This window comes from Amphiura filiformis, chromosome 17, assembly GCF_039555335.1.
Source record: "Amphiura filiformis chromosome 17, Afil_fr2py, whole genome shotgun sequence".
NCBI lineage: Eukaryota > Metazoa > Echinodermata > Ophiuroidea > Amphilepidida > Amphiuridae > Amphiura > Amphiura filiformis.
Window position 1 is genome coordinate 57,738,854 of NC_092644.1, and position 25,938 is coordinate 57,764,791.

Sequence of the window (25,938 nt, forward strand, 5' to 3'; positions counted from 1 at the left end):
AATCAAAACAAAATTATTAAAATATTAATTTGAGTTGGAAATGATTGATATTTTTTATTTTTCATATTGTACCTCACATTGAGGCAATTGCACTAGCGGTTTTGACATTTGAAATTAAAATGTGTTTTACAACGGCCCATAGAACCACCATGGGAATGCTTAATTTTTTATGACATCTAAACAAAACATATTTTGGGAAATATTTTGCTGGGATTATGAGAAAAATGTGGGATTTCTTCCGATGCCACAATCTCCATTTTGATAGAATAAAGGGGAGATGAGGCAGGCTGTCGATCTGGTTACATGCTTTTAATAGGACAGTTTGTTAGATGTAATACATAATATGCATGTGTTGTATAATTATCAAGCTTATTCACAGAGTACAAAGGAATCTATATTTGTATGTATGTAAATAAAGTTATATATACTTATTTATGATTTTGGAGTAAATAAAGTACTACACCATTGCTGCTTATCTACAAATACCAGTGTCATTTTCACTTTACTGATGTATAATACTACATCACTGAGCAATAGCAATTGGTTTTTAGCCAATGAGGTAGAGCTGTTTTAGTTGAGTTGAGATGGGAAAAGCATGTTACCTCATAGGTCAACCGCTTTTCGCTCAGCGATGAAATATAAAATTCAGCTTAATACTTTGCCCTCCTGTTTATTGTTCCAAAATAAATCCCCTCCATGTGGAAAAATAACACCTGCCCCCTCCCTTTGCTAATGCCAATTTAGTGATTTTATGTTCACGTACACATGCCTCCTATGTGTCATGTCAAATCATAGCATCCTCATTTTGTGTGTGAATTCTATGGTGGACAATCTTGTACCATCTACCTTTAAACATTTGAAAAATCCATCAAACACCTGCATTTTGTATGTCAAGTAATTGTATGTTATGTATCCTTATTATAACTTGGAAGTTCAATCCATTATACAATATACAACCCACTCTCATTTTGTGTGTAAAGTCTGTGGCAATTGTGTTTGAAGCCGAGTCCAGAAAATACAACATGTCAGACCTTCCTATTATGGTAGTCGCATTTTATTTTGCCATCTTCTCCGGCAAATGAATACAATTCAAGGATAAAGTACAACAAATGAGACTTCATTACTATAATATCGACTATATTTTTGGCTTCCTCAAGGTAGTGATTGATATATAAGTTCAGTATTTTACAGTGGCACATTGTCAGTACAAATTGCTAACAGTCAACACAAAACTTTTTTGGAATTTTCAATGCTGCTTTTTTGGGGGGGATGGGAGTAAGTGGGGTGACTTAATGCCAGTATGCATATGACAAAGTGAACTATGCACAGGTGATGCATACAACTGTGTGCACACCATTCTATATCAATCTACTATGTGTTATTGAGTCTGCCAATTATAAACCGAACAAATTGTAGGACATGCAAGAATCCTTACAATTTCAATTTTTTAAACATAAATTTCAGTATGTTTGAGATTATTTCAGTACTCCACTGACCGTTACCGCACACATGAACTAGTCTGACAAGATGATATTCTATTGAAAGGGACTTTCAAAGATCCGTAGAAAAATGTTCTAGAATCACTCAAAAATGGGTGATAAATTGGGAAAATGCCCTTAAACCATTTTCTCTTCAGAAATATTGACACAAAATGTGAAGAAAACTGAGAGGTTACATCCGTCTCTGAGTGCATCCCTATGGATTGGATTTGCACCAAATTCCTTACGCCTGGGCATAAATATCTCTCTTCACATAAAAATGCAGTGTAGGGTTTATTTACTACATTTGTAAACATTCTAAAAGTTTAAAAAATGATATATAGGGAATAGTGTAGATTGATGGATCTCTGAATGCCCCTTAATTAGAATTAGTAATTGCACCAGTATCAAAATGTATGACCAAATGGAAAAATGAATGAGTTGAAAGGAATAGAAAACAGATTTTATCAAAACAATACTTCACAAAATCCTGTACCATCATTGAAGAATTGATAAAAAAAACACAATCTGCTCAATCATTTACTCCTTTAGTAAGGAGACAAAAAAAAACGACTGGGGGACAGACCGTTCAAGTAGGGTCAGTCAGGCTTCTTTTTTTTTTTTCCAAATGACCCCAACAATTACCAAAATCTGTAAATATTTTGCAATTTGAGGAAATAAAAAAATAAAAAAAAACATTTCCTGATATTTTTTGAAATTTGTGTGGGCATCCATTTTGTACAGGAAAAAATTTGTTTCCCAATTCTGGTCAAATCTGGGTCGGTCGGGCCCTTAGAACAGGTTTTTCTTTTTTCATCACCTTACCATGAATTATCATTGTGTTGCAGTCCCTAAAGTAACCGACATTTTCCCTCCAAATTCATTGTGGAGAATGTGTCCACTGCTTGGATCACACTAAGGCTAACTACATTAGCTACCTGGAGCACAAACAGTTTATAACCACCTTAACTTCAGCAATTAAAGGCCTATTCAGTGATCCCAGCGATGTGTAACAAAATTAAAATTATGTATAAATTGCCGAAACGTGAAGGTTAAGAGTATTTTGTGATCCTTATTCCTCAACCCCTCCCCCCTATCTATTATCTATAATAAAATAACTCAAACATACCATAAAAAGAAGATGCAAGAATCACAAAATACTCCTTTAATCAGTGTCTCTCATTTATTGTTTATATAATTTTCCAGTAAAGCAGACATTTTCACTTCAATTTGACTATATCTTTCAACTTGGTCCTCCAATATTAAAACATGCAGAAAATAAAACTGTTCAAAAATAAATAAATTCACTCTCAAGTTACATTTCATGTACATTATTTTACATATAACTTAATACTTTTTAAAGCTTTACTTCATAATACTTTACACAAGCAATGCAATATGTGTTATCAATACATTTGTTTTTGATACATGCAATATACATTAACTTTATATTTGATATTTTTAAATATACAATGCAATGATGCACGATGAAATTTCATATTGGTCTTAACTCTGGAATCATGGAATCTTTTGGGCCTAGTAACTGCCAAATTGTTGGTCCAAAATATATAGAAGTATACATATTTACAATGGCAAAGACTTGACAAATCCATCTGTGAGGTCGAATTTGGACAAAAATTCTAAGTTTTGGAGATCCCTCACCCCAAAAAGTATAAATGGGTGGGAGGAGGGGGAATTTTTCCAAAACAGAGCATTTTTGCCCAAATTTGACCTCACAGATGGATTAGTCAAGTCATTGCCATTTTAAATATGTAATTTCAGCGCAAAATATGCAAATATTATCAAGTCTTAATGGTAGGCGTCCATCAACTTCTGCTGCAGCTGAACTCTGGAATAATCTTCCTCACAGTATTAAAATCTCCAAGACTGTTGATCAATTCAAATGTTCTGTGAAAACATACTTGTTTAAACTAAGTTGCTTAATTATATTCTATATCATGCTTGTGGCATGGTAACTTTTTATATTGGTATTTTTATACAGTGTTTTTATGTAGCACTTTGAGACTTAATTGCGTATTGCGCTTTATAACCATGGTAATAATAATATTAATATTATTAGCTGATTATCATAATAACAACTCTGGAAATTGGACCCAAAACTTTTGAAAAGAGTAACCAGAGTTTCTGATCATGGCCTACCTATCCTAGAAATGTAAAGGCAATTCCCCTATGCTTCCAAAAGATGCAGCATCCAAAGTATGCATATTACAAAAACATTAGAAAATGGGAAATCTTATTTTATGACAATTTTGATGAAATGCAATCCTAGAATGTATGAATGGAGATCAATAATAGAAAACAGGCTGTGATAGTTGTTTATGATCTTGGTGCTGCCTCAGATAATAAACAATTGATCATGCCCTCATTTAATGAACCCCTAACTCATAAATTCTTGCCAATTTGCTACATCAAATATGAAAGTTCATAGTGCAGCACTTGATACAATCTTAAAACAACGCACACATTTTGATATACTCTACTATACAAAAATACATTTCGACTGCTCAGTGCCAGAAGTGGGTAGGTGCAATAGCTGCCCTGTGCTCATTTGGCAATTAACACACAGGGACCGTATATGAAGGGACTGGAAACAGCTTCCACCCAAGCTAGTTGCTGGTTTACAAATTATCCTCAGTTGAGTAAGCATGCATAATATGTTGATCGATAGACCCTTGTACGAATCCCAGCTAAGTTACATCAAAGAACATTACTTTTTTTAAATTATTTAATTTGTTTGTTCTACCATTTTAAAACCATCACATTTTGTCTCCAAAATGCTATGTAAATGATTCTCAACGCTACACAGATTATTTTTGACAAATCATTGAAATGTGATGATGCTTTTTTTGGTATTTTGAAGGGCAACATGAGTAAGGAATAATAAAAACAAGAAGATAATCTGATAACAATTATAGCTATCAATAATCCGTTTCCAGTCCCTTCATACACGGTCCCTGGTATATTGTACGCATCTACACATGACAGCTACACAAGGCAGCTATTGCACTTACCCACTTCTGGCATTGAGCACCCAACTTATGAAACATGACATGATTCTGGTATAACAGTTGTACTGTACTTTTTATTTCAATTATATAAGTTATTTAAATGTTACAAACAAGCTAGTGTATAGCTGGGATAGAGTTGTAAAATTTGAATATATTTCTTCAATGAGTTTATAACTCAAAATTAAGCACACATCACCTTTAATAGTCAACTTCACGCTACAGATTTACATTAACAACAAGTTGATTTTCTATAATACTAATTTAGATATGTTCTGCTATTATTTGTGTGATACATGTAAACAATAATTATACATGTGTTAAGCGCAAATGAACTCGTCAGTGGTGTAACCAGGGGCAAAGGGGGGCTTCCCCCTATGAGAATCCCCCTATGCTTACCATCCTGATATTTAAGATTTTTGGACATTTTTTGTACTTTTTATGCAATTTGTGTCCAATTTTGCCTACCTTGAAAGTTGTCTTGCCCCCCCCCTTCTGTCAAAGTCCTGGCCACACCACCGGATGAACTGAATACCTCTACCCCCACGCAACTTTGCGCTGCCTTACATGTGCACTACCTTACCATGTGCACTACACATGTAAGGTAGCCCACAGTAATGTGCAGATAGACATTCAATAGTCAACAATTACAATGAGATAGACATTCAATTAATAGGTTTGCATAATATATCAGGGGTCCATTCAAAGAACATTTTATAGGGTAATTTAAGACAAATAAAGAAAAAAATAGCTTCGTGACATTTTTCAGTTTGTAATGGGGAAGGGATATTTTAAATACTTAAAAGATTGTGTACATTCTTTTCAACACATGGACCCAAGATTTTATATTTTATGCAGAAGCTATTCTAGGGGATTCAGGCATACCACATAATCAACTCATATTCTTAGAGCCCTTATTTACATACATGTACATTTATGTTGTGCGATTAAATACCTGTTTGAGATAAAAGTAGAAGGAACCACATTCAATGAAAATTAGCTAAAATCTTCCGCTCACACACAAAAGTAGCCTAAAAGTCATGAAATCATGATGTTCAAGTCGGTGGATAATAGTACTACTAAGTCACCAAAATGAGGCTACAAACTTGTGTGTGTGGCAACACCATTGGAAATATTTCACCTTCAGTCACCTTCATTCTCCTATGGTTCTCCGTTGTTCAAATGGCTGAAGGTTTCTAGTGGCCTATTCATGAAATTCATACACCCAGCACCTATGGAAAAGAAAACCATGACCTTAGTCTACCACCCAGGAAGTATGAATTTCAAATGGGGTTATTACCTGAATGCATGGTAGTAATCTACACTCCCTATGTGTGAGATTACGGTCATGTCTTCCATTGGGGTGTATGGATTTCAACATGAATGGCCCAATACAAGGTTCATCAGACAATATTAATCTACTCCAAAGTACTGAAAAAATGGAAGAAGTCTATCTTTGGTTTAATTGAACAAAGGTTGAGAACTAACACTACAAGTCTTGTTCAGTGAATATAATTGTGTTGTAACATTAATTCAGTCATATGTTGAATGTTTGCTAGTCCAAAGATAAATTTTACCTTAATTTGGCAGGTTAGCTACTGTTTAATGTTTGATTTTGTTGTTTCCACACTTACTTTTTCATCATTGTGTTCATTATCTTTTATCAAAACAGAGAAATAGTTTCTCAGAGTATACGTGTGTAGTCTATGCAATGAAATGCATTTGTCATATCACTATCATGTGGATATGTATATAAAGTGATTGTTATATAAATATCTGGAAATTTCATTTCCATAATTTCTGAATACTCTAGTCTGAGAGCAATAGCACAAACCATTCCTATGCATTTTTAAAACATGTAAGATATATCTCGTACTCATTTTAACACCCAGTACATTCTGGGTCCAGGGTTGTACATAGCTAATAGTTCTGGAGCCCAACACTAAAAAAGGTATTGGTAAAATCTTGTTTAAAATATCAAGTTTCTATAAATTGGAAACCAACAGTCAAACTCTGTTTACAACACTGTATGAATCATATAGACTTTTTGCGTCTTCAAAGCAGTGATAATTAAAAGCATAATTAAATCATGCATGTTGACATATGCATGTATTTACACTTGCACACAATGGCAGCACATGTGTGCATTGAAGTTTGAACTGGAAAATCAAAAAGTGAAGAATTTAACTCCTTATGGGGGAATTTTGGCATTTGAGGAGAATTCTTCTTTCTCAAGAAAATAAATACATACAAAATTGTGGGAATGTTATTATCTTGGAAAAATTGTATGTTAACTCACTAGAAAATTTTGTCATACCTGATTAAATTTGGCATTTGTTGTTGAAGTCAGTCGCTTGAGGAAGCAAAAGCCACAAGGTTCGTTTCGTATTGACAAGATATCAACCTGGGCAAATTATACTGACAAATCTTTTGGACTAGCAGCACATCAGACAAGAAAGCATGTTTTATATCACCTTTAAATCGAAAATATAAGAACAAATTCTATAACCAGGACAACACACAGCAGTATGTAGATGAGAGTTCCAATTCCCAGGCTGATACGACTCATCTGGAGGGCAGAACGAGATGCGGTGTCAGCTGCTACAGCATCACCAATCTGGGCAGATTTCTGCACCTGTAGAATTAAAACAAATTCATATCATTTCACATAAGTACATACTTGTAATACATGTGGGGGACCTAGGATATGATATTTTTGTTCTTTTAATTTTAGTGCATAATACTCCCACACGCTAGTGGTATGCGCAACCAAAGACGTGAAGTTGTAAATAAGTTAAGTTCATTTAGAATAAGGGATTTTTTATGATAGTAACTATAGTTATTAAAATAATATATAACTACTGTAGTGTGCACCGGCATCCACTACTCAAAATATTGGACCTGCCTGTCCTTTATCACACGGTAGAGGATAGTTAAAACAAAAAATTCTCCAAGTGAGATGCATACTAGATGATAAAGTTAAGGCAGTGTGGATAAAGTGGTTACTTGTCTACATTGTAACATTCTATGTCCTGATATCAACCATGGTGTATAGGGCCAAGCATTTCATATGCATAGTGCATGCACCCCCTTACTGAATCTTGTGACTCACTCAGCTTGGGGAACGTACCAATGCAGCAAAGTCTTACAGAATTACAATACTTACATCCAATGACTTGATGATGGCAATAATTCCAGTTGGCCAGAAACAAAAGACAGTGACAAGAATGGCATAGATAAGATGGTCATCTGGGGGTTTCTCCAATGGTTGTGGCATACGGTATACAACATGTGTTCCTGGTGGATAGATGGCAAGGGGATTGGGACATTGTGGGTGGTTACCTCCCTGTGCAAAGAAAAATGACAAATGTCATCAATCAATTAATATACAAATCAGTCTATTCAATGTGTTCTTTGAAATATCATCACAAGGTGAAAGATAGATTCCATTTCATGAGCCAGTAGTACGGCAGGTGATATAGAATTCACACTTTTAGATCCACACAGCCAATCAGAAAAGCCTTCAAGGCCCATTCAGTGATTTGCTCATTCGGAACAATCGTAAAAATCATCCAAATTTAAATCATGCATCGGTAAATTTTGAATTTCACTGAAAAATTGCAGTTGAGTTCTTTTATGTATAATATAGACATAAAATGTGTAGATTTTTGGAATATCTCCAATAGTGAATAGAAGCCCAACAGACTTCTTTTTCCCAAAGGCCTCAAAATATTTTGAGTCAGGGGTCTGAGCTATCTGTACAGTTGGTCAAGGAACCCTACACAAACAATTATTTGTCCACCACCTCATATGCAGTTGATGGATCAAACTCTTCAGCTCTTTGCTTTTCATCTCTCCTTAATTACAATTCATTCAGTTTTCAATATTAGGACCATATGCAATTTAAACTTTTTTTACACCACCTTTCTTAATGCAATTCTTTAAAAGTAAATCCCAACAGATTAGGATGCTTTCCATATATATTTATTGATACTTAGCCCTAGCTTACCAAATATACACGTAATAAGTTTGCTTTAGACTTTTAAAGCTCTTCCCCATGTAATGAAAATGGTGTTCTGACAGGAATAACCTGTGATAAATTAGAACACATTAAAATTGATCAAAATGCAGATTTGGGGGTATTTAAAACAAAAGCTGATAGATTACCTGCACAAATACAGTGGAGTATGGTGGCGGTGCTTCCACAGGTATGACACCAACAGACTGATTAAAGGTATCCATCCCACTCAAGGAAGACTGATGATGAATACCATCTTCTCCTTTCTTTGGCATCTCTGGAGCTGTAAATAAAATACAAAATTGTTACCAATATGGTTCAGCAAACAAAGAATGGCGTTTACTATTTGGTGCTGCCTAATTTAGGTAAGTCATGCAATTTGCGTCAAACAACCTATCAATATCATATGTGTATCTCTCATAAAAATATTTTCTAAGCAGCTCAACTTGAGCAAGAAATTCCTGTTGGAGTTTTTTTCACCAATTGGCTTCAGACATATGTGAGAAGAGGCTGCTAATGTTTTGCCTTTCTTGGCAGGCTTCCATCTGCCCCCAGATAACACTTTGCTGTCCCTCAAAGAATGGAAATAGAGTAGAATTGCACGCTCAAACCATAGACCCTGAAGAGTCTATATACTCAAACCTTGCCACCAGCAACCACCTACAGTAGAAATTTCAATTGAATGAACACAGCCTGACATAGCGTGATGTTTTTGCGTACATTACATGATATACGCCAGCGTGTGCGACTGTGCGTGAGTAACACAGAAGTGAATCCAATCATGCCAACTCACTCGTGATTGGTTAGTATTGTACGGTATCCAAGGTTATGCGTAATAAGCGATACAAACATGGTTGGATGGAGTACAGCTGAGCTGTTGAAAGCGGTGTTCATTCAATTGAAATCCCTCCTGCAGTTTGTCTAGGCATATAGCACTAGCCCATAGTCACTGTAGTGTAAACTGTTCAATTCAAGTTCTCCCAAGTTTCTTTCTATTCAAGTTCAATCAAATAACTGTCCCATTTTTTGATGCTGTGGTGGTAATTTGCAAAAGCACAAATTTGAAAATCCCATACTTTTGACTCGCAGAAAGCTGCCATAGTCTTTCAGTTCTGACACTGCAGAAAGAAAGCCTCCATCTTTCAGTTCATCTGACATTGTTGATAAGAAGCTAACGTAATCTTTCACAAGTTGGAGTTTCAACATGGCGAATACATGATTGTGATTTCAATCTGTTTTTACCGAATCCATTATACCCATGTGTTGCTAATTACACTAATCGACATAATCTATAATATCTACATTGTAACTGCATACTCAACTATGGTGCTATACATGCAATTACCTAACACACCTTCCTTATAATAATGACCCAACCTGTTACTGTAAACAACATAAACTGATATAATGACAAACATTTGGCTAATGTACTGTAAAGACCAAAATTATCATTTTATAATTTATGTCAAATTCTGTGTTCCTTCCGTTCAAAAACAAAGAGCTCTACAACTCTTGTCTTTAATTATCTCCAACATATCTTTCCTCTCAGTTTACCTTCATGCACTGTTCACTCAAAAGGTATCTGAAGAATTATATTAAGAGCCAGTCTCCCTTATTATGTACATGAATAAGGGGGGTTGTGATACAAAAAAAAATAGAATTGTCTCTAAAAAATAATTTTGGTACATATTAGCACCAACAACTCACATGTAACATATGAGCGTGCACAGCGCCCTCGTTCAGCTTTAAAAATTCTTGAAATTTCAGCCTCTCTGAGCCTTACTTGCAAATGGTAAACTTTGGAGGTGCATAACATCGTGCGCCATCATCATCCCAACCTGCATTTTGCATTTTTTTAAAGTACCAAATGGTTACATTACAAAAACCAAGAAAAAAAATTGGGATCTTGATGGCGCACACAATCAGCAAATCCAATGATTTGATGAAAAGCGCCCTCGTGCAAACTTTAAAGCATCATAACGGGCTGCGCCATCAAGATCCCAAGTCCGAACAAGTTTGAAATTAAAGACCTCCATGGCAAGTTTCATTTTTCAGCAAAAATTTTTTGGGATTTTGTTGGCGCACCGAGTTAACAGAGGTCAAAGGTCAAAATTTCCTATTTTACACATATTTGCATGCCTGTATTATCGCTGGCAACGACACCTGACTCTCCGAATAGCATTTCATCAAAGAAGAGGTAATTCTCTGCAAGAACTGAAAAAATTAGCTTGGGATCTCTTGATCTTCATATTTTTCTGATTTTTTGAAAATGGACTTAGCCTCATTTTGGAGGTCAATTTGACCTCTTTCCCGCTCGAACAATGACGTGCAGCACAATGTGGGCTTTTTACTGCATCACAAAAAGATGCGCCAACAAGATCCCAATTTTATTTGTCATCGTCTAGCTTCTTTGGTGACCAGTAGATAAAACACAAGCAACAGCTAATTGGGATCACGTGGGCGCACTAATATAAAAGAGGTCAAAGGTCAAGCTTTGTGCCAAAGTGATGCATATTTGCCTATGTGCAGCACGAAAGTGGAACTTTGACCATAATAAAAAAATGCGTAACAAGATCCCATCTTACTTTTTGGATGATTGGATAAAGGGGCTTATGTATAACTGATAACAAGTAAAATAAAAGTGGGATCATGTGGGCGCACTGATTCAATAGAGGTCAAAGTTCATACTTTGTGCCGAATTGGCATTATTTTGCCTATGTGCAGCAGAAAAGTGGAACTTTGACCCGCAATAAAAATTTGCGCCAACAAGATCCCATCTTACTTTTTGGATGATTGGATAAAGGGCTTATGTATAACTAATAACAAGTAAAAAAAAGTGGGATCATGTGGGCGCACTAATTCAATAGAGGTCAAAGTTCATACTTTGTGCCGATTTTTTTTTTCAATGGGGATCACCAGACATGTCTCATAGAAACTTGTGTGAGTGCATTTCAAATGGTGCTGATTCCATCATGGTAGTTGGTGAGAGTAAAAAAATTTTTTGTCCAAATACTTGAGTGAAAGGTTGCTGAATTCGGCAACTTTAGTCTAAAAATCGGTTAATTTTGTATGAAGTATGAACTTTGACCTCTATTGAATTAGTGCACCCACATGATCCCACTTTTTTTTTTACTTGTTATCAGTTATACATAAGCCCCTTTATCCAATCATCCAAAAAGTAAGATGGGATCTTGTTGGCGCACATTTTATTATGGGTCAAAGTTCTACTTTTGTGCTGCACATAGGCAAAGTAATGCCAATTCGGCACAAAGTATGAACTTTGACCTGCTATTGAATTAGTGCGCCCACATGATCCCACTTTTTTTTTTACTTGTTATCAGTTATACATAAGCCCCTTTATCCAATCATCCAAAAAGTAAGATGGGATCTTGTTGGCGCACATTTTTATTGCGGGTCAAAGTTCCACTTTCGTGCTGCACATAGGCAAATATGCATCACTTTAGCACAAAGCTTGACCTTTGACCTCTTTTATATTAGTGCGCCCACATGATCCCAATTAGCTGTTGCTTGTTTTTTGTCTACTGGTCGCCAAAGAAGCTAGACGATGAAAAATAAAATTGGGATCTTGTTACGATCTTTTGTGATGCAGTAAAAAGCCCACATTGTGCAGCTTAGTGGGAAAAAGAGGTCAAATTGACCTCCAAAATGAGGCTAAGTCCATTTTCAAAAAATCAGAAAAATATGAAGATCAAGAGATCCCAAGCTAATTTTTTCAGTTCTTGCAGAGAATTAACTCTTCTTTGATGAAATGCTATTCGAGAGTCAGGTGACGTTGGCGCGCAATAATACAGGCATGCAAATATGTGCGAAAATAGGAAATTTTGACCTTTGACCTCTGTTAACTCGGTGCGCCAATGAAATCCCAAAAAAATTTTGCTGAAAAATGAAACTTGCCATGGAGGTCTTTAATTTCAAACTTGTTCGGACTTGGGATCTTGATGGCGCAGCCCGTTATGATGCTTTGAAGTTTGCACGAGGGCGCTTTTCATCAAATCATTGGATTTGCTGATTTTGTGCGCCATCAAGATCCCAATTTTTTTTCTTGGTTTTGTAATGTAACCATTTGGTACTTTAAAAAATGCAAAATGCAGGTTGGGATGATGATGGCGCACGATGTTATGCACCTCCAAAGTTTACCATTTGCAAGTAAGGCTCAGAGAGGCTGAAATTTCAAGAATTTTTCAAGCTGAACGAGGGCGCTGTGCACGCTCATATTTTACATGTGAGTTGTTGGTGCTAATATGTACCAAAATTATTTTTTAGAGACAATTCTTTTTTTTTTTTGTATCGCAAATCCGTACATAATAAGGGAGACTGCCTCTTAACCATTTTGGAATGATAATGGTGGTAAGCAACATATACTTTCCAAATGAGAGCAGTTAAACTCTAAAATAATCTTCCTGCTAGAGGAGAGGAATGAATAACACCATGAACCGAGACGAGGGCACCTACAGCCTAACTTAGCAATCTCTACAACCCGACTCTCTACAACAAAGTGACTCAAGGACTGGCAACACTAGTTCGTACTGTAGCATGGCTTCACAACTCTGAAGAAATCCGACTGAACAAGACGGATGAAACATCAGTTGGCGAGTTTTTACCATCATTTCACCACAAATATTTTGGTTTTGTAAAAACAATCTGTAATATTTGCTTTCAGATCGGAAGGTACATGTACGTCGGTGTATTCTGGCATTTTTGCGTGCTTGGATCACGGTACCATTGATTGAACATAATCACACCCGGCGTTTTCGTGTAAGTGGTAGCTAATATCCGCCGCTAACACGCGGTGCAAAAATGGGCGGTGTGCAGGCGCGCAGGGGACTTGTCAAGCAATCGTCGGCAGCAAATACCCGCGGTGTAAAAAGGGGCGAAACGCACAGCACAGGCCCTGTTCGCGCGGTATTTTAAATTGGTCTCGGAGAAAATGGCCAAAAAATTACTTTAAACACTTTATCACGTTATCAAGTTATTAAAAGCAGGTTGAAAGTTTTAACAATCAATGGTATCTATGGGAAAATATTAAGAAAATTAAGACTGCCATATTTTTCTTTATAAATTATCTTCATAACAAATTATCTTCATAAAAATTCACGTATGACACACTTTAACACGAAGTTATCAAATTATAAAAAATGCATGTTGAAAAAATGCATACACATATTAAAATATTTAAAACCATTGTTATAACACATCAGCATGGTGTGTTAAAAACCGAACATAATCTACACCGGGGCGCTGGACGGTAGGGGCCTCAAGTTATAAAAGACACATACATACCCCCCCATACACACACATCCCCACACACAAATTTGTTGAATATTCAAGTGCATTCATTGGAACGAATCCTTGATCGTACAGTCTGCTACCAACACAGGAACACACGACCCTTCCGGTCACATCGTCATCGATCATCATGATACATCCACAACCGCCATTGCATTGCATAGGGGGCGAGATGGAACGTAGGCGACGTGGCGTGTAGGCGAGATGCCGTGTAGGCGAAGTGCATGTGGGCGACTGGGCGAGGTGTCCTGATACCTTATAAACTTGGTCAATTTCGCCCAGTGGTACCCTGAGTAAGGATAAACACTTGTGCTGAACGTCAAATTGGTCACTTATCGCTCACTGTTCAAAATATGACATCTACACCAATTACAGACCCCGAAACGGTCTACTTTTTAGCCGACCTCAATTCTGAAACATTATAGTGATAGTTAAAAATGCGATCCCCAACCCTTTGGTTACCTTTGGGCGAATTTGTAGAAATCTCCATGAGTCTCCGTGTCTGAAATTCCCCAGTACAAACATCGAAAATGTCGCACATCTCAGTCCCGGTGATGATACTATATCCGCATCGCTGTTTTCATACATGAATAATGCATATCTCTGACCCCTGTAAGGTCAAAAACATGGCGTTGATTTCAACCAATCCGATCCACCGATTGTGATACTGACGTCATATCTGAGGTGACCAGGAGGCAGGAGATACCATTTTGGTCAACTGAACTCGACTCTTGCGTTCTTTTGGTGGCTTTTGGTTGACATAAAATCGAACAAAATTTTCAATAACGGGTAATAGTAGGATTTCAATTTTTTATTTAAAATGAAGTTACTTGTAGTTTTGAGGAATGACAAAGTTGTTTATGGAAACTTAGATGTTTGTTTCAACTGATGATGTAGGATCGCAAGGTGAGTGAATTCGTGAAGAGATTTGCTTGTTTGAGTGATAGTCGGATACGGGATGTAGGCTAGTCCTCTGTGTTTGACCTGCTCCGATGTCTCAATTCACGCGGAATTATTCGTACCTGCTAACCAGATAGACCGAGGTACTCACACCTCCGTCACTACGATTTCCACTGGCCTTCTCCGTACGAAGGTCTGAGACTCCTGAGCATATCTGGTCCAGGGTACACATAAAATACCACTTTTTCTCATAAATACCACTTCCTACCATTCCTCACGTGAAAATGAGACTTAAACAAAACATATTTGGTGCATTTTGAGCACATTTGAGGATGTAAAAGACCAGACTTGTGACTGACCGTCGCCGTGTTTTGAATTCTTCTTATAAATAGATGCCGTCAGTGTGACGTCATCACCGCGACGTGAGTTCCCGGTGCCCCGTTTTTACGTACGTATGGCACTCATGGCCCTAGTGAGGAAGGAACAGGGCCATGATGTTTCGGGCTACTAACCAATTTCTGTATGGAACCAGACATAGCACAGTGGTCCTCTGGGGATAATTGCCTATCGACTGGATTGATCATGGATATAAACATATTGGTGATGTCATTTAAAGCGTAACTTTGGTGGACAATAGAATAACCATTGATTGAAAAGGTTACCCCTGCGTCCCCTAGCTGCTTGTCTCCCCGGCCCCTGCACTTGCCAGTTACATGATAATACCGATAAACACTATACCCTGTGTGGCTTCAGTATGACTTGCCCTGAACGTCCATGTATGTTCGGAAGAGACGGATACATTGCATGAGAGCCTGCCAATTTAAGCTTCCTATAATATCAATTGCACATAACATACGAAGTCACAAACTTACAAACTTCAATATGCACTTCAAATACAGCAGACCAGCTGTTAATTATTACCGTACCGATCCTGTAGAATAACTTACATAATCGTCCATTTCATGGAATCCGTTGCTCAGAATTGCCAATTTCATTTTTATCTGTCAAATGCGCTGTGGATGTGCTCCATTAAATCACAGGTGTGAAACTGACTTTATACCACTCGCTCGCTCGCAGAAAAGCCAGCCTTGTGGCACTAGGGCATGACGTCATCGTGGACGTATGCAAAATTTCCGACGGGCGTCATATAACCCGTATTGTGATTGCAAAAGCCATTCTTTGAAATCGTAAGCCAATCACAAACAATTCTAAATTTGTTATGTGGTGTCAAAGCAAAATTATCTTACTCTAAACCCGTTGGGGTACGACAATGTACCACACTGTACGTATGTTATTTTTCAATTTATAAATGCTAACCGTGTATTTTGACTGGGACTGTCAGCCTTGTATTTTCGCCAGCCTCGAACGTCACATGTCGCGTGACCTATGCCACCAGAATTCACGTGGTGATCCAGCGATCGAGTATAAATTCAGGTTAACAACTGCTCTTGCGCGAGATCGCAGGTGCAATAACAATACATGGACACAATCAGTGACATTTACACAATAGAATAATGAATTATTTATGACATGCATCGGATTTTACGATCGAGGAAAGGTTTTTGGTAGGCTAGCTCACATCACACACTAGGTGGCGCTATTCATCCATAGGGAAGTGGAATGTGCATGTGTACGGTCCAAAAATGGCTTCACTGTGGGGCTCAATGGAAAAAATTACTAAAAATTAACTTTGACAACCAAAACCTAAGTGATGTTGACTTAAGTTGGTACTGGCATGATACTGGATTCATAAACTATCACATAGTGCAATCCATGTTCCACCAAGTCGACGCTCGATTTAGCTCAAAAGCAATTTGTGTGTAAATCAAGACCATCCAAAACAGCTTTCTTATAGTAAAGAATAGGAGGTCATCTGGGGTCACATACAGTAGTGTGCATTGTACATGCGCCTGCTGTCACAATTTCACACACAAAATTTTGGGCAATTTGATGACACTATTTTTGTCTGTAACTACAAAAGTATATGCACTAGAAACATGATTGACCCCTTATTGTTTAGTTAATTTAATTCTCTTTCAAATGAAAGAACTTTCAGCTAAAAAGATTGAACTTCAAAATTTTATGAACATCCCTATGTTTGGCCTGTCCCTGCATGCCTGCGTGAATATCCTTAGTTTTCAGCATCAAAGATACTTGCAATGACCAGTTTTTTATGGACACTTTGATGACAGGTAACTTTATAGGTCATAGGGTAGAAACTATAGTTGTACAATTTGTACGAAATATACATTTTGTTATAGGCCTAAAATGTTTACAAAAATATATTGGTCCGTACGTTGTGCTTGTATTCAGTTGTTCGACGCATAGATGTAGGTATCCCAGGCAAACCTTAGTTAAGGCCAAATAAAAAAATAAACATGTTTCACGTCCCCTCCTGCTTCCTTTTTTGAGGTTTCCTCAATTATATTTTTATTTTTTGAAATTCAGTTATAAATTTTAAAAAAAATATGTCTAGGAAGTTGGGATGCATTCTATAGCCTTGTTAAGATACAAGAAACATTTTAGGAAGGTTTTGTGATCATTAGAGGAGGTGTAACTCTCAGAACAACAAATAAGAAAGGGCCTCCTCCTTTTTCCAGGCATTATTGTATACGCTAAAACAGCTCTAAGTATGGGTATTTACACCAATTTTATGATAAAAATAGAAAATAAAAGCCCCTCTTCCTCCTTTTTTTTTCAAAAACCCGGACGTGAAACATGTTTTATTTTTTACTTGGCCTAACACATTTGCTAGTCAGTGAAATTCGCCGACAATGTCAATGCATATTTACATAGAAATTTGAAACAACTGGCCGAAGAAGGAAACCTACATAAATATGTTTTCTATACTTCACTTGACTTGACCCAAATATATGATTTTTTATGGTGATAAGACAATCGCACATGGAATTTTAGAGGGATTTTGATAGCAAAAAAAATTGCTATCATAATGAGACTAGTCTAAGATCTAGAAACACCCCCGAAATGCCGTTTTGGGGAATTTTGCTAGCTGAATCTTTTTGATGAAAGTCAATCTTTGACAAGATGCATTGGCGTCACGCATTTAGGGGGGTGTTACGGTGTGAAACACCCCTTGGATCTGTCCAAAAAAATTAAAATGGGGAGAAAAGGCAAAGAAAGAGAGAGAGACAGACAGAGAGATAGAGAGAGCTGAGGAGAGAGAGAGAGGGGGGAAATGGGGAGAGGGGAGGAGGGAGAGGAGCAAGGCATATGGGAAATATTATTACATAACTACCCCGCCCACACAAATTTATCTCACCCCTAGGCCTCATACCCGGTATTGACCGGAAACGTACGGAGCTGTACGGAAATGTGTCAATACATCAGTGTTAACACCCCCCACATCATTACACCTTTACCCTGGTAACGTGACGTGCGTAAAGGTTTTAATTGTTAATTGACATGGATATAGGGCCTTATGATGTTAAAACCAACACCTCTCCACATCACACCCCACACCCTACCCCCAAGCAACATACGTGAAGGTTTTAATTGTGCAAATTGAGTTCGGGCCCTTTTTCTGTTTGATGCAAGGATTTAAATAGTGTAAAAATTATGCACCAAAAGGCCTCAATCGGACCTTCATTTTGCAAAATTTACGAACTTCTGCAGGAGGCAAAACTCATGTTCACGAAAGGCTTCATGTACCGTTATTTCACCAATTTTCGGCTTTTTCAAACTAAAATTTTACACACTAATCATGCTAATAGTCACAAATTGATCCACCAAATCGCTTCAATTAGGTCTTCATTTTGCAAAGGTTTTTAATTCTTAGGGGCACATCCCCTCAGACACCCCCTGCACAGTGGATAAACAAGCAGCCATTTTTATTCTCAGTGCTTTCGATATTTACCAATTAAGTGTTTAACACAATTTATAGGCCTACAACTGAAGAAAAACTTGTTCACGAAAGGCTTCATGGACCGTCATTTCACAAATTTTCGGCTTTTTCAATTTAAAATTTTACACACTAATAGTGCCAAAATTGTCCACCAAATCGCTTCAATTAGGTCTTCATTTTCCAAAAGTTTCTAATTCTGAGGGGCACATCCCCTCAGACTTCCCTGCGTCGCGCGAGAGAGCGACGGGATGACACCACGCTGCCATTTCTTTATTTTAGTATTTTTATCATCACACCCCCCTTGAAAAATTCCTGCGAACGCGCATGACAAGATGTAACTTTGCTACGGAAAAAAAAAAAAAAAAAAGGTTTTCAGTTTTGGCTTTGTTTACTCAAGGGCTTTAATTTGATATATAAAATGATGCAGTTTGATGGCAAATTTGAATTCATCTAGCATACCTAATACATGTAACTTGTAAGGCAAGCTTAAAATAAATACTTCTTATATGATCATATAAAAATCATAAAAATTAATGTTACCGGTACCTTGGGCTTCATTCATCCTGTCCGCAAATTTACTGCTATATCCTGGATGATTGAAGGGATTCTCACGGGAAATTTTCAACCTTTTTGTAGTGCTTTTCAACGCGATTTTCTACGAAAAATTGTCGGTCATCTGGTTCTTTGGTGATATCCGTGGTTATTGCGTTATTTATTTTCCACTGGCTATCGGCGAAAGAAAGAAGCCCAAATAAAGCATGGCATTGGATCTATAAACAGCCGGTCACCCAATTAAGGAAAAACAAAAATTGTCCTTTAAAAAGACACACAATGAAAAGATGTGATACTTCATTTTTGACAAATTCAAAAATTAGTCATTGTGAATGACAATACGGAGCCCCCGCCCGAAGTGACATGGAAGAAAATAAATCTTGGGGTCTGATTTAATAACTTGGGGCCTGTGAGTAACTCAGGGTCCAAGATAGAAATTCGGGGCTCTACTAGTCGGGGTCCGAGATAGTAACTCGGGTCCGAGTAGTATTACTCAGGGCCCAACTTAGGGGCTGTGCAATAATTATGAGCCCCCCACCCCGGAAGGTAAAATTTCCAAACGACTCGCCAAAAATCGCTTGGCCCCTTCTTTGCTCGCCAAAATCGCTTCCCCCCCCTCGCCCAACAAAAATCTTTGCCCCCCCCTTGAACATGCCATTTTGGGATCCCAATTTGCAAACCTTAAATGGTCTAGATGTATGTTGCGATCACAGCGAGCAGGAAAATTCGCATATTTAAGCGTTTCCGTACTGTTTTCCGAAGCCTTTTTTAGAGCATTTTTTGCACCCCCCCAATTTTACCCTCCCCAGGACTCATAATTATTGCACAGCCCTTAGTAACTCGGGGCCGAGATAGTAATTCAGGGTCCCAAGAAAGTAATTCGGGGACCTGACCTAGATATGGCACGATTTAGGGTAAAAAAAAAAAACGGACATGTTTTGAAAAGAAACCCTAATACCTCATAATCATGTGACATTAATAAACAATATACCAGTATGCGGGATAAAGTAAACACAATACACAAAATATAATTATGAAGATCTAGCTTTTGAAAGTCTACATTTTAAAAGCATAATAAAACAAATTAAACAAATTTCGAGATGCTTACTTCAACTCCCATAAATGAAAAAAAAAATTGAAAATCACATACAGATATTTTTTCCTAGGATTATTTCGGATTCTCATAATTTTACTAATAATATAATGAAAAACAAAAGAAATAGATTTTCAAACCCTAATAAAACAAAGTCAAACATGAGAATAACTGGTTTTTTTTTTTAGCTTATTTTCAATTCACATAATTTTCATTTCTCATAATTTCCCTCATAAATACAATGAAAAACAAAAGAAATAGATTTACAAATCCTAATAAAACAAAGTCAAACATAAGAATAACTTTTTCTGGATGTCTATTCTCAATTCTCATAATTTTCTTCATAATACAATGAAAACAAAACAAATATATTTACAAATCCTAATAAAACAAGGTCAAACATAAGAATACATTTTTTTCTACATGCTTATTTTCATTTCACACAATTGTCCTCATGACATAATACAATGAAAAACAAAAATAGATTTACAAATCCTAATAAAACAAGTCAAACATAAAAATAACTTTTTTCTAGATGTTTGTTTTCATTTCTCATAATTTTCCTCATAATACAATGAAAAACAAATAGATTTGCAAATTGCAAAACAAAGTCAAACATAAGAATACCTCTTTTTTTACATGCTTATTTTCTTTTCTCATAATTTTTCTCATAATACAATGAAAAACAAAAGTAATAGATTTATAAATCCTAATAAAACAAACTCAAATATAAGAAGAGCTTTTTTTTCTAGATGCTTATTTTCAATTTCTCTGTTTGTTTTCATTTCTCATATTTTTCCTCATAATACAGTAAAAACAAAAGAAATAGATTTACGAAACCTAATAAAACAAAGTCAAACATAAGAATACCTTTTCTACATGCTTATTTTTAATTCTCATAATTTTCCTCATAATACAATGAAAAACAAAAGAAATAGATTTACAAAACCTAATAAAACAAAGTCAAACATAGGAATACCTTTTTTTCTATATGCTTATTTTCATTTCTCATAATTTTCCACATAATACAATGAAAAAAAAGAAGAAAAGATTTACAAATCCTAATAAAACAAAGTCAAACATAAGAATAAGTTTTTTCTAGATGCTTATTTTCATTTCTCATAATTTTCCTCATAATACAATGAAAAACAAAAATAGATTTACAAAACCTAATAAAACAAAGTCAAACCAGAATACTTTTTTTTTTTTTTCTACATGCTTATTTTCATTTCTCATAATTTTCCTCATAATACAATGAAAAACAAAAGAAATAGATTTGCAAATCCTAATAAAACAAAGTCAAACATAAGAATACTTTTTTTTTCTATATGCTTATTTTCATTTCTTATAATTTTCCACATAATACAATGAAAAACAAAAGAATAGATTTACAAATCCTAATAAAACAAAGTCAAACATAAGAATAAGTTTTTTCTAGATGCTTATTTTCATTTCTCATAATTTTCCTCATAATACAATGAAAAACAAAAATAGATTTACAAAACCTAATAAAACAAAGTCAAACATAAGAATACTTTTTTTTTCTACATGCTTATTTTCATTTCTCATAATTTTCCTCATAATACAATGAAAAACAAAAGAAATAGATTTGCAAATCCTAATAAAACAAAGTCAAACATAAGAATACTTTTTTTTTCTATATGCTTATTTTCATTTTTTATAATTTTCCACTTAATACAATGAAAAACAAAAGAATAGATTTACAAATCCTAATAAAACAAAGTCAAACATAAGAATAAGTTTTTTCTATATGCTTATTTTCATTTCTCATAATTTTCCTCATAATACAATGAAAAACAAAAATAGATTTACAAAACCTAATAAAACAAAGTCAAACATAAGAATACTTTTTTTTTCTACATGCTTATTTTCATTTCTCATAATTTTCCTCATAATACAATGAAAAACAAAAGAAATAGATTTGCAAATCCTAATAAAACAAAGTCAAACATAAGAATACTTTTTTTTTCTACATGCTTATTTTCATTTCTCATAATTTTCTTCATAATACAATGAAAAACAAAAGAAATAGATTTACAAAACCTAATAAAACAAAGTCAAACATAAGAATACCTTTTTTTTCTACATGCTTATTTTCATTTCTCATAATTTTCCTCATAATACAATGAAAAACAAAAGAAATAGATTTACAAATCCTAATAAAACAAAGTCAAAATTTTAAGGAATTCAATAGAGGGCGTGAATGTGAGTGAGGCCTGAAAACCTCATACTAAATTGCCCCTAAATCGTGACATAGCTGACCTGACCTTGGGGTCCCGAGATAGTAACTTATGGTCCAACCGGGGGTCTGAGCAAGTAACTCGGCGCCCCAAGTTAGTAACTCGGGCCCCAAGATAGTAACTCTGTGCCAGATAGTCGTGATAGTATCTTGGGCCCCAACTTAGGAGCTTTTAGGAGCTCGATAGTAATTCTGGGCCAAAAGATACATAATAGTAACTCAGGGCCCCGACTTGGAACTGAACTTGGGGTCCAAGATAGTAACTCGGGGCTCAACTTAATAACTTGGGGTCCAAGATAGTGACTCAAGCCCCCGACTTAGTAAATTGTCCAAAGATTGCCCAAATTTAATGATTTTGGTGTCTATATGTTTTCTGACATGACAAATTCAAGTGAACGACTAAAAAAAATCTTAATGGTCGCCTTGACCTCGAAATTTCAAAATGACCACCAAAATACATAAAATCGGCCATTTTAAAATTTGTGTTTTCCATCGTGGTGTATCGACCATACATGTACACCACTTTTTATACACATTTTATAAAAGTAAACAAACTAAGAAATATCGCCAAAAATGAAACATATCAGACCAATATGCCACTATGGAATGAAGCCGAGGTGACGCTGAAAATCACACTGAAAACCATTTTCAGCATTACTCGAGCCATTTCCATTGTTACTCCATGGGTATTTTCAGTGTGGCTATTGTTTAGGGATTATATTTCATAACAATACCATGGCCCAATACATTTCAGTGTGATTAGAACCATTATACATGTAGTGGGATTAATGAATGGCCTCACATTTTGAGAAATGTTGCGGTCAATTTTCAGTGTGATTATAGACATTAATCTGATAACAAAAGAACTATTTTCAGTGCTATTTCAGTGGTATTATCTATTATATAAGTTTTCAGTGTTACTCTGCAGTTTGATTTTCAGTGTCAATATCTCATAGTCATATGGATTACACTGCGACTGAGGTGGCGTAAGGTTAGGGTATTGCATTTTGCGTGTTTTCCATAGTGACAAAAATAGTTTCAAACTTTATATTGTTTTCAATTTGCCAGTAATAATGTGTCTTAATTTCTTTTGAAACTTACATAAAGATAAAATCTATTTATTTTAGTACAGAAATTTTCCATAGTGACATATAGTTTGAAACTTAGTGTCGTAATTTCTTTTGAAACTTATATAAAGATAAAATCTATTTATTTCAATTATAGTTAGTTTAGTACAGAAATTTCACAATTACGAAATATAATGAATGTGTTTCTTCAAACCTAATTTTCTCGAAAAGTTGTTTATTCCCGGTGCCCCACAATACACCACTATATGGAATATAGCCGCCGAATTGTCAAAATGCTCAAAAATTTGGCTATAGTATTTTGAGGTAACATGCTATCAAAATATATTATTTTATTTAAAATATCCATGACCCACTTGTAGCACACCCTCTAAATATGATACAATCTTTTCTACACGGACTGTTAACATGTTATTTACCTCCTGGGTGTGATTCCTTTCATGTACACTCTTAATACTTGATTGTGAGAAACACTTCTTGTAATGTTTATAATGATGATTATAATGATAATATGGTAAGGTTTCTCTTTGGTATGAATAATTTCGTGTCTGGTTTTGTAACTTGAGTCAGCAAAACTCTTCAATGTTTACATTGATGAAAAGATTCTCTTTGGTATGAATCCGTTCATGACTGGTCTTGTGACCCGATTGTGAGAAACACTTGTTGCAATGTTTACACTGGTAAGGTTTCTCTTTAGTGTGAACCCTTTCATGTATGGTCTTTTCATTTGATTGAGAGAAACACTTCTTGCAATGTTTACATTGGTAACGTTTCTCTTTGGTGTGAATCCTTTCATGTCTTGCCTTATTACATGATTGGGAGAAACACTTATTGCAATGTTTACATTGGTAAGGCTTCTCTTTGGTATGAATCATTTCATGACTGGTCTTGTTACCTAATATCGAGAAACACATGTTGCAATGTTTACATTGGTAAGGTTTCTCTTTGCTGTGAATCCTTTCATGTACAGTCTTTTCCCCTGCCCGTTTGAAACTCTTGTTGCAATGTTTACATTGATAAGGTTTCTCTTTGCTGTGAATCTTTTCATGTTGAGTCTTTTCCCCTGCCCGTTTGAAACTCTTGTTGCAATGGTTACATTGATAAGGTTTCTCATTGGTATGAATCCTTTCATGTCTGGTCTTTAAACTTGATGTTGAGAAACTCTTGTTGCAATATTTACATTGGTGAGATTTCTCATTGGTATGAATCCTTTCATTTACAATCTCATTACATGATTTTTTTTTTTTATGAATCCATTCATGTATGATCCTGTGACCTGATGTTGTAAAACTCTTGGTGCAATGTTTACATAGGTTAGGTTTCTCCTTGGTATGAACCTTGTCATATTCAGTCTTTTGACTTGAATTATATATAAATATCCTTGGACAAAATTGACATTGCAAATGCATCTTCTTCTTTTCCATATATTGTATTTACAATATGCTTTCTGGTAGTTTACAATGTTTGCCACTGCTTGTTGGAAAGAGCCATTCCTGTATGGATGAATCCAGTTTTCATGGTGCCTTAAATGTTGCAAATATCGATTGGTATCATAATAGAATCTTTGTGAGCAATACTTGCATGTATGGACTGGTAGGCGATCGACCAACTTGCCTGATAAATTCTTCATGATTCTGTAATAATAATAGTAAGATCAAATATATAAGCAAGCAATAGATGAGTTGTGACGTCATTGCCTTGCAGTATGCACATATTGCACACATCATCACAATTCCCAAGGTTAACTTCCTTGCCTGGCAGTAAGCACATGATTTTGTTCAGGGCCCCGGCCCATGCTTTTACAAAACCTGCCACAATCACAATACACTGTAATGCTATTCGCTGTCGAAGTACGTGACCTAATAATCGGATTAACTATAGCAAAAGCTAGATGAAATACAATTTTTGAATAGATCGCCCTGCAATACATGTACAAGCAGGTAGTCCGACGAATAGGACCTGGTTTTTTTCTCAGTTACCAACTATCACAGCTCAGGCTCTGATTGCTCAAGAAAGATTGACCGCGAAAATCCAGTGACCACGCCGCCCGAAAATTTATTTCGGGCGGCGCGGTCACTGGACTTTCGCGATTCGTCTTTCTTGCGCCATAGATATGAGATAGTGGTCATAGTCCGAGGTGAATATTGTCTGGTAAATAATAAAAAAAGGTCCTACACGTCGGACTACAAGCAGGTTGCACTCATCACCTGTGTATGTCTGCAATCATCAGCTGAATCATAGATTGAATACAATATACCGCTCTAAATTTTTAAAGATAATGCCTAAAAAAAATTGTTTGATTGGCCGGGGTAACATACCCGAGAACCCGACCGACCTTAAAAATAGGCCCGATGGTG

At 35.9% G+C, this 25,938-nt stretch overlaps 1 protein-coding gene across 2 annotated transcripts; it reads right to left on the minus strand.

Annotated features, from left to right (window-relative positions):
- Nucleotides 1–6,400: 6,400 nt before the first annotated feature.
- Nucleotides 6,401–19,301, minus strand: LOC140138043 (proline-rich transmembrane protein 1-like). Of its 2 annotated transcripts, none has more exons than XM_072159883.1 (4): nt 19,138–19,301; nt 8,672–8,805; nt 7,671–7,850; nt 6,401–7,139 (listed from the first exon to the last, which is right to left on the minus strand). In XM_072159883.1, exons 1-4 carry the CDS (start codon nt 19,151–19,153, stop codon nt 6,981–6,983), a joined length of 489 nt encoding a protein of 162 aa, XP_072015984.1. In that variant the 5' UTR covers nt 19,154–19,301; the 3' UTR covers nt 6,401–6,980. The 2 variants fall into 2 exon arrangements, with proteins under 2 accessions (XP_072015984.1, XP_072015983.1); XM_072159882.1 differs by lacking the exon at nt 19,138–19,301 and adding an exon at nt 9,599–9,705.
- Between the last annotated feature and the right edge of the window lie 6,637 nt (nt 19,302–25,938).

Bases quoted from the DNA above. Each gene is read 5' to 3' on its own strand.
- LOC140138043 (XM_072159882.1), bottom strand. From the start codon at position 9,680: ATGTCAGATGAACTGAAAGATGGAGGCTTTCTTTCTGCAGTGTCAGAA. The intron at 8,806-9,598 runs GTATGGGATTTT...TTTTATTTACAG, and splicing joins CAGCTTTCTGCGAGTCAAAA to CTCCAGAGATGCCAAAGAAA. The intron at 7,851-8,671 runs GTAATCTATCAG...TTCTTTGCACAG, and splicing joins ACTCCACTGTATTTGTGCAG to GGAGGTAACCACCCACAATG.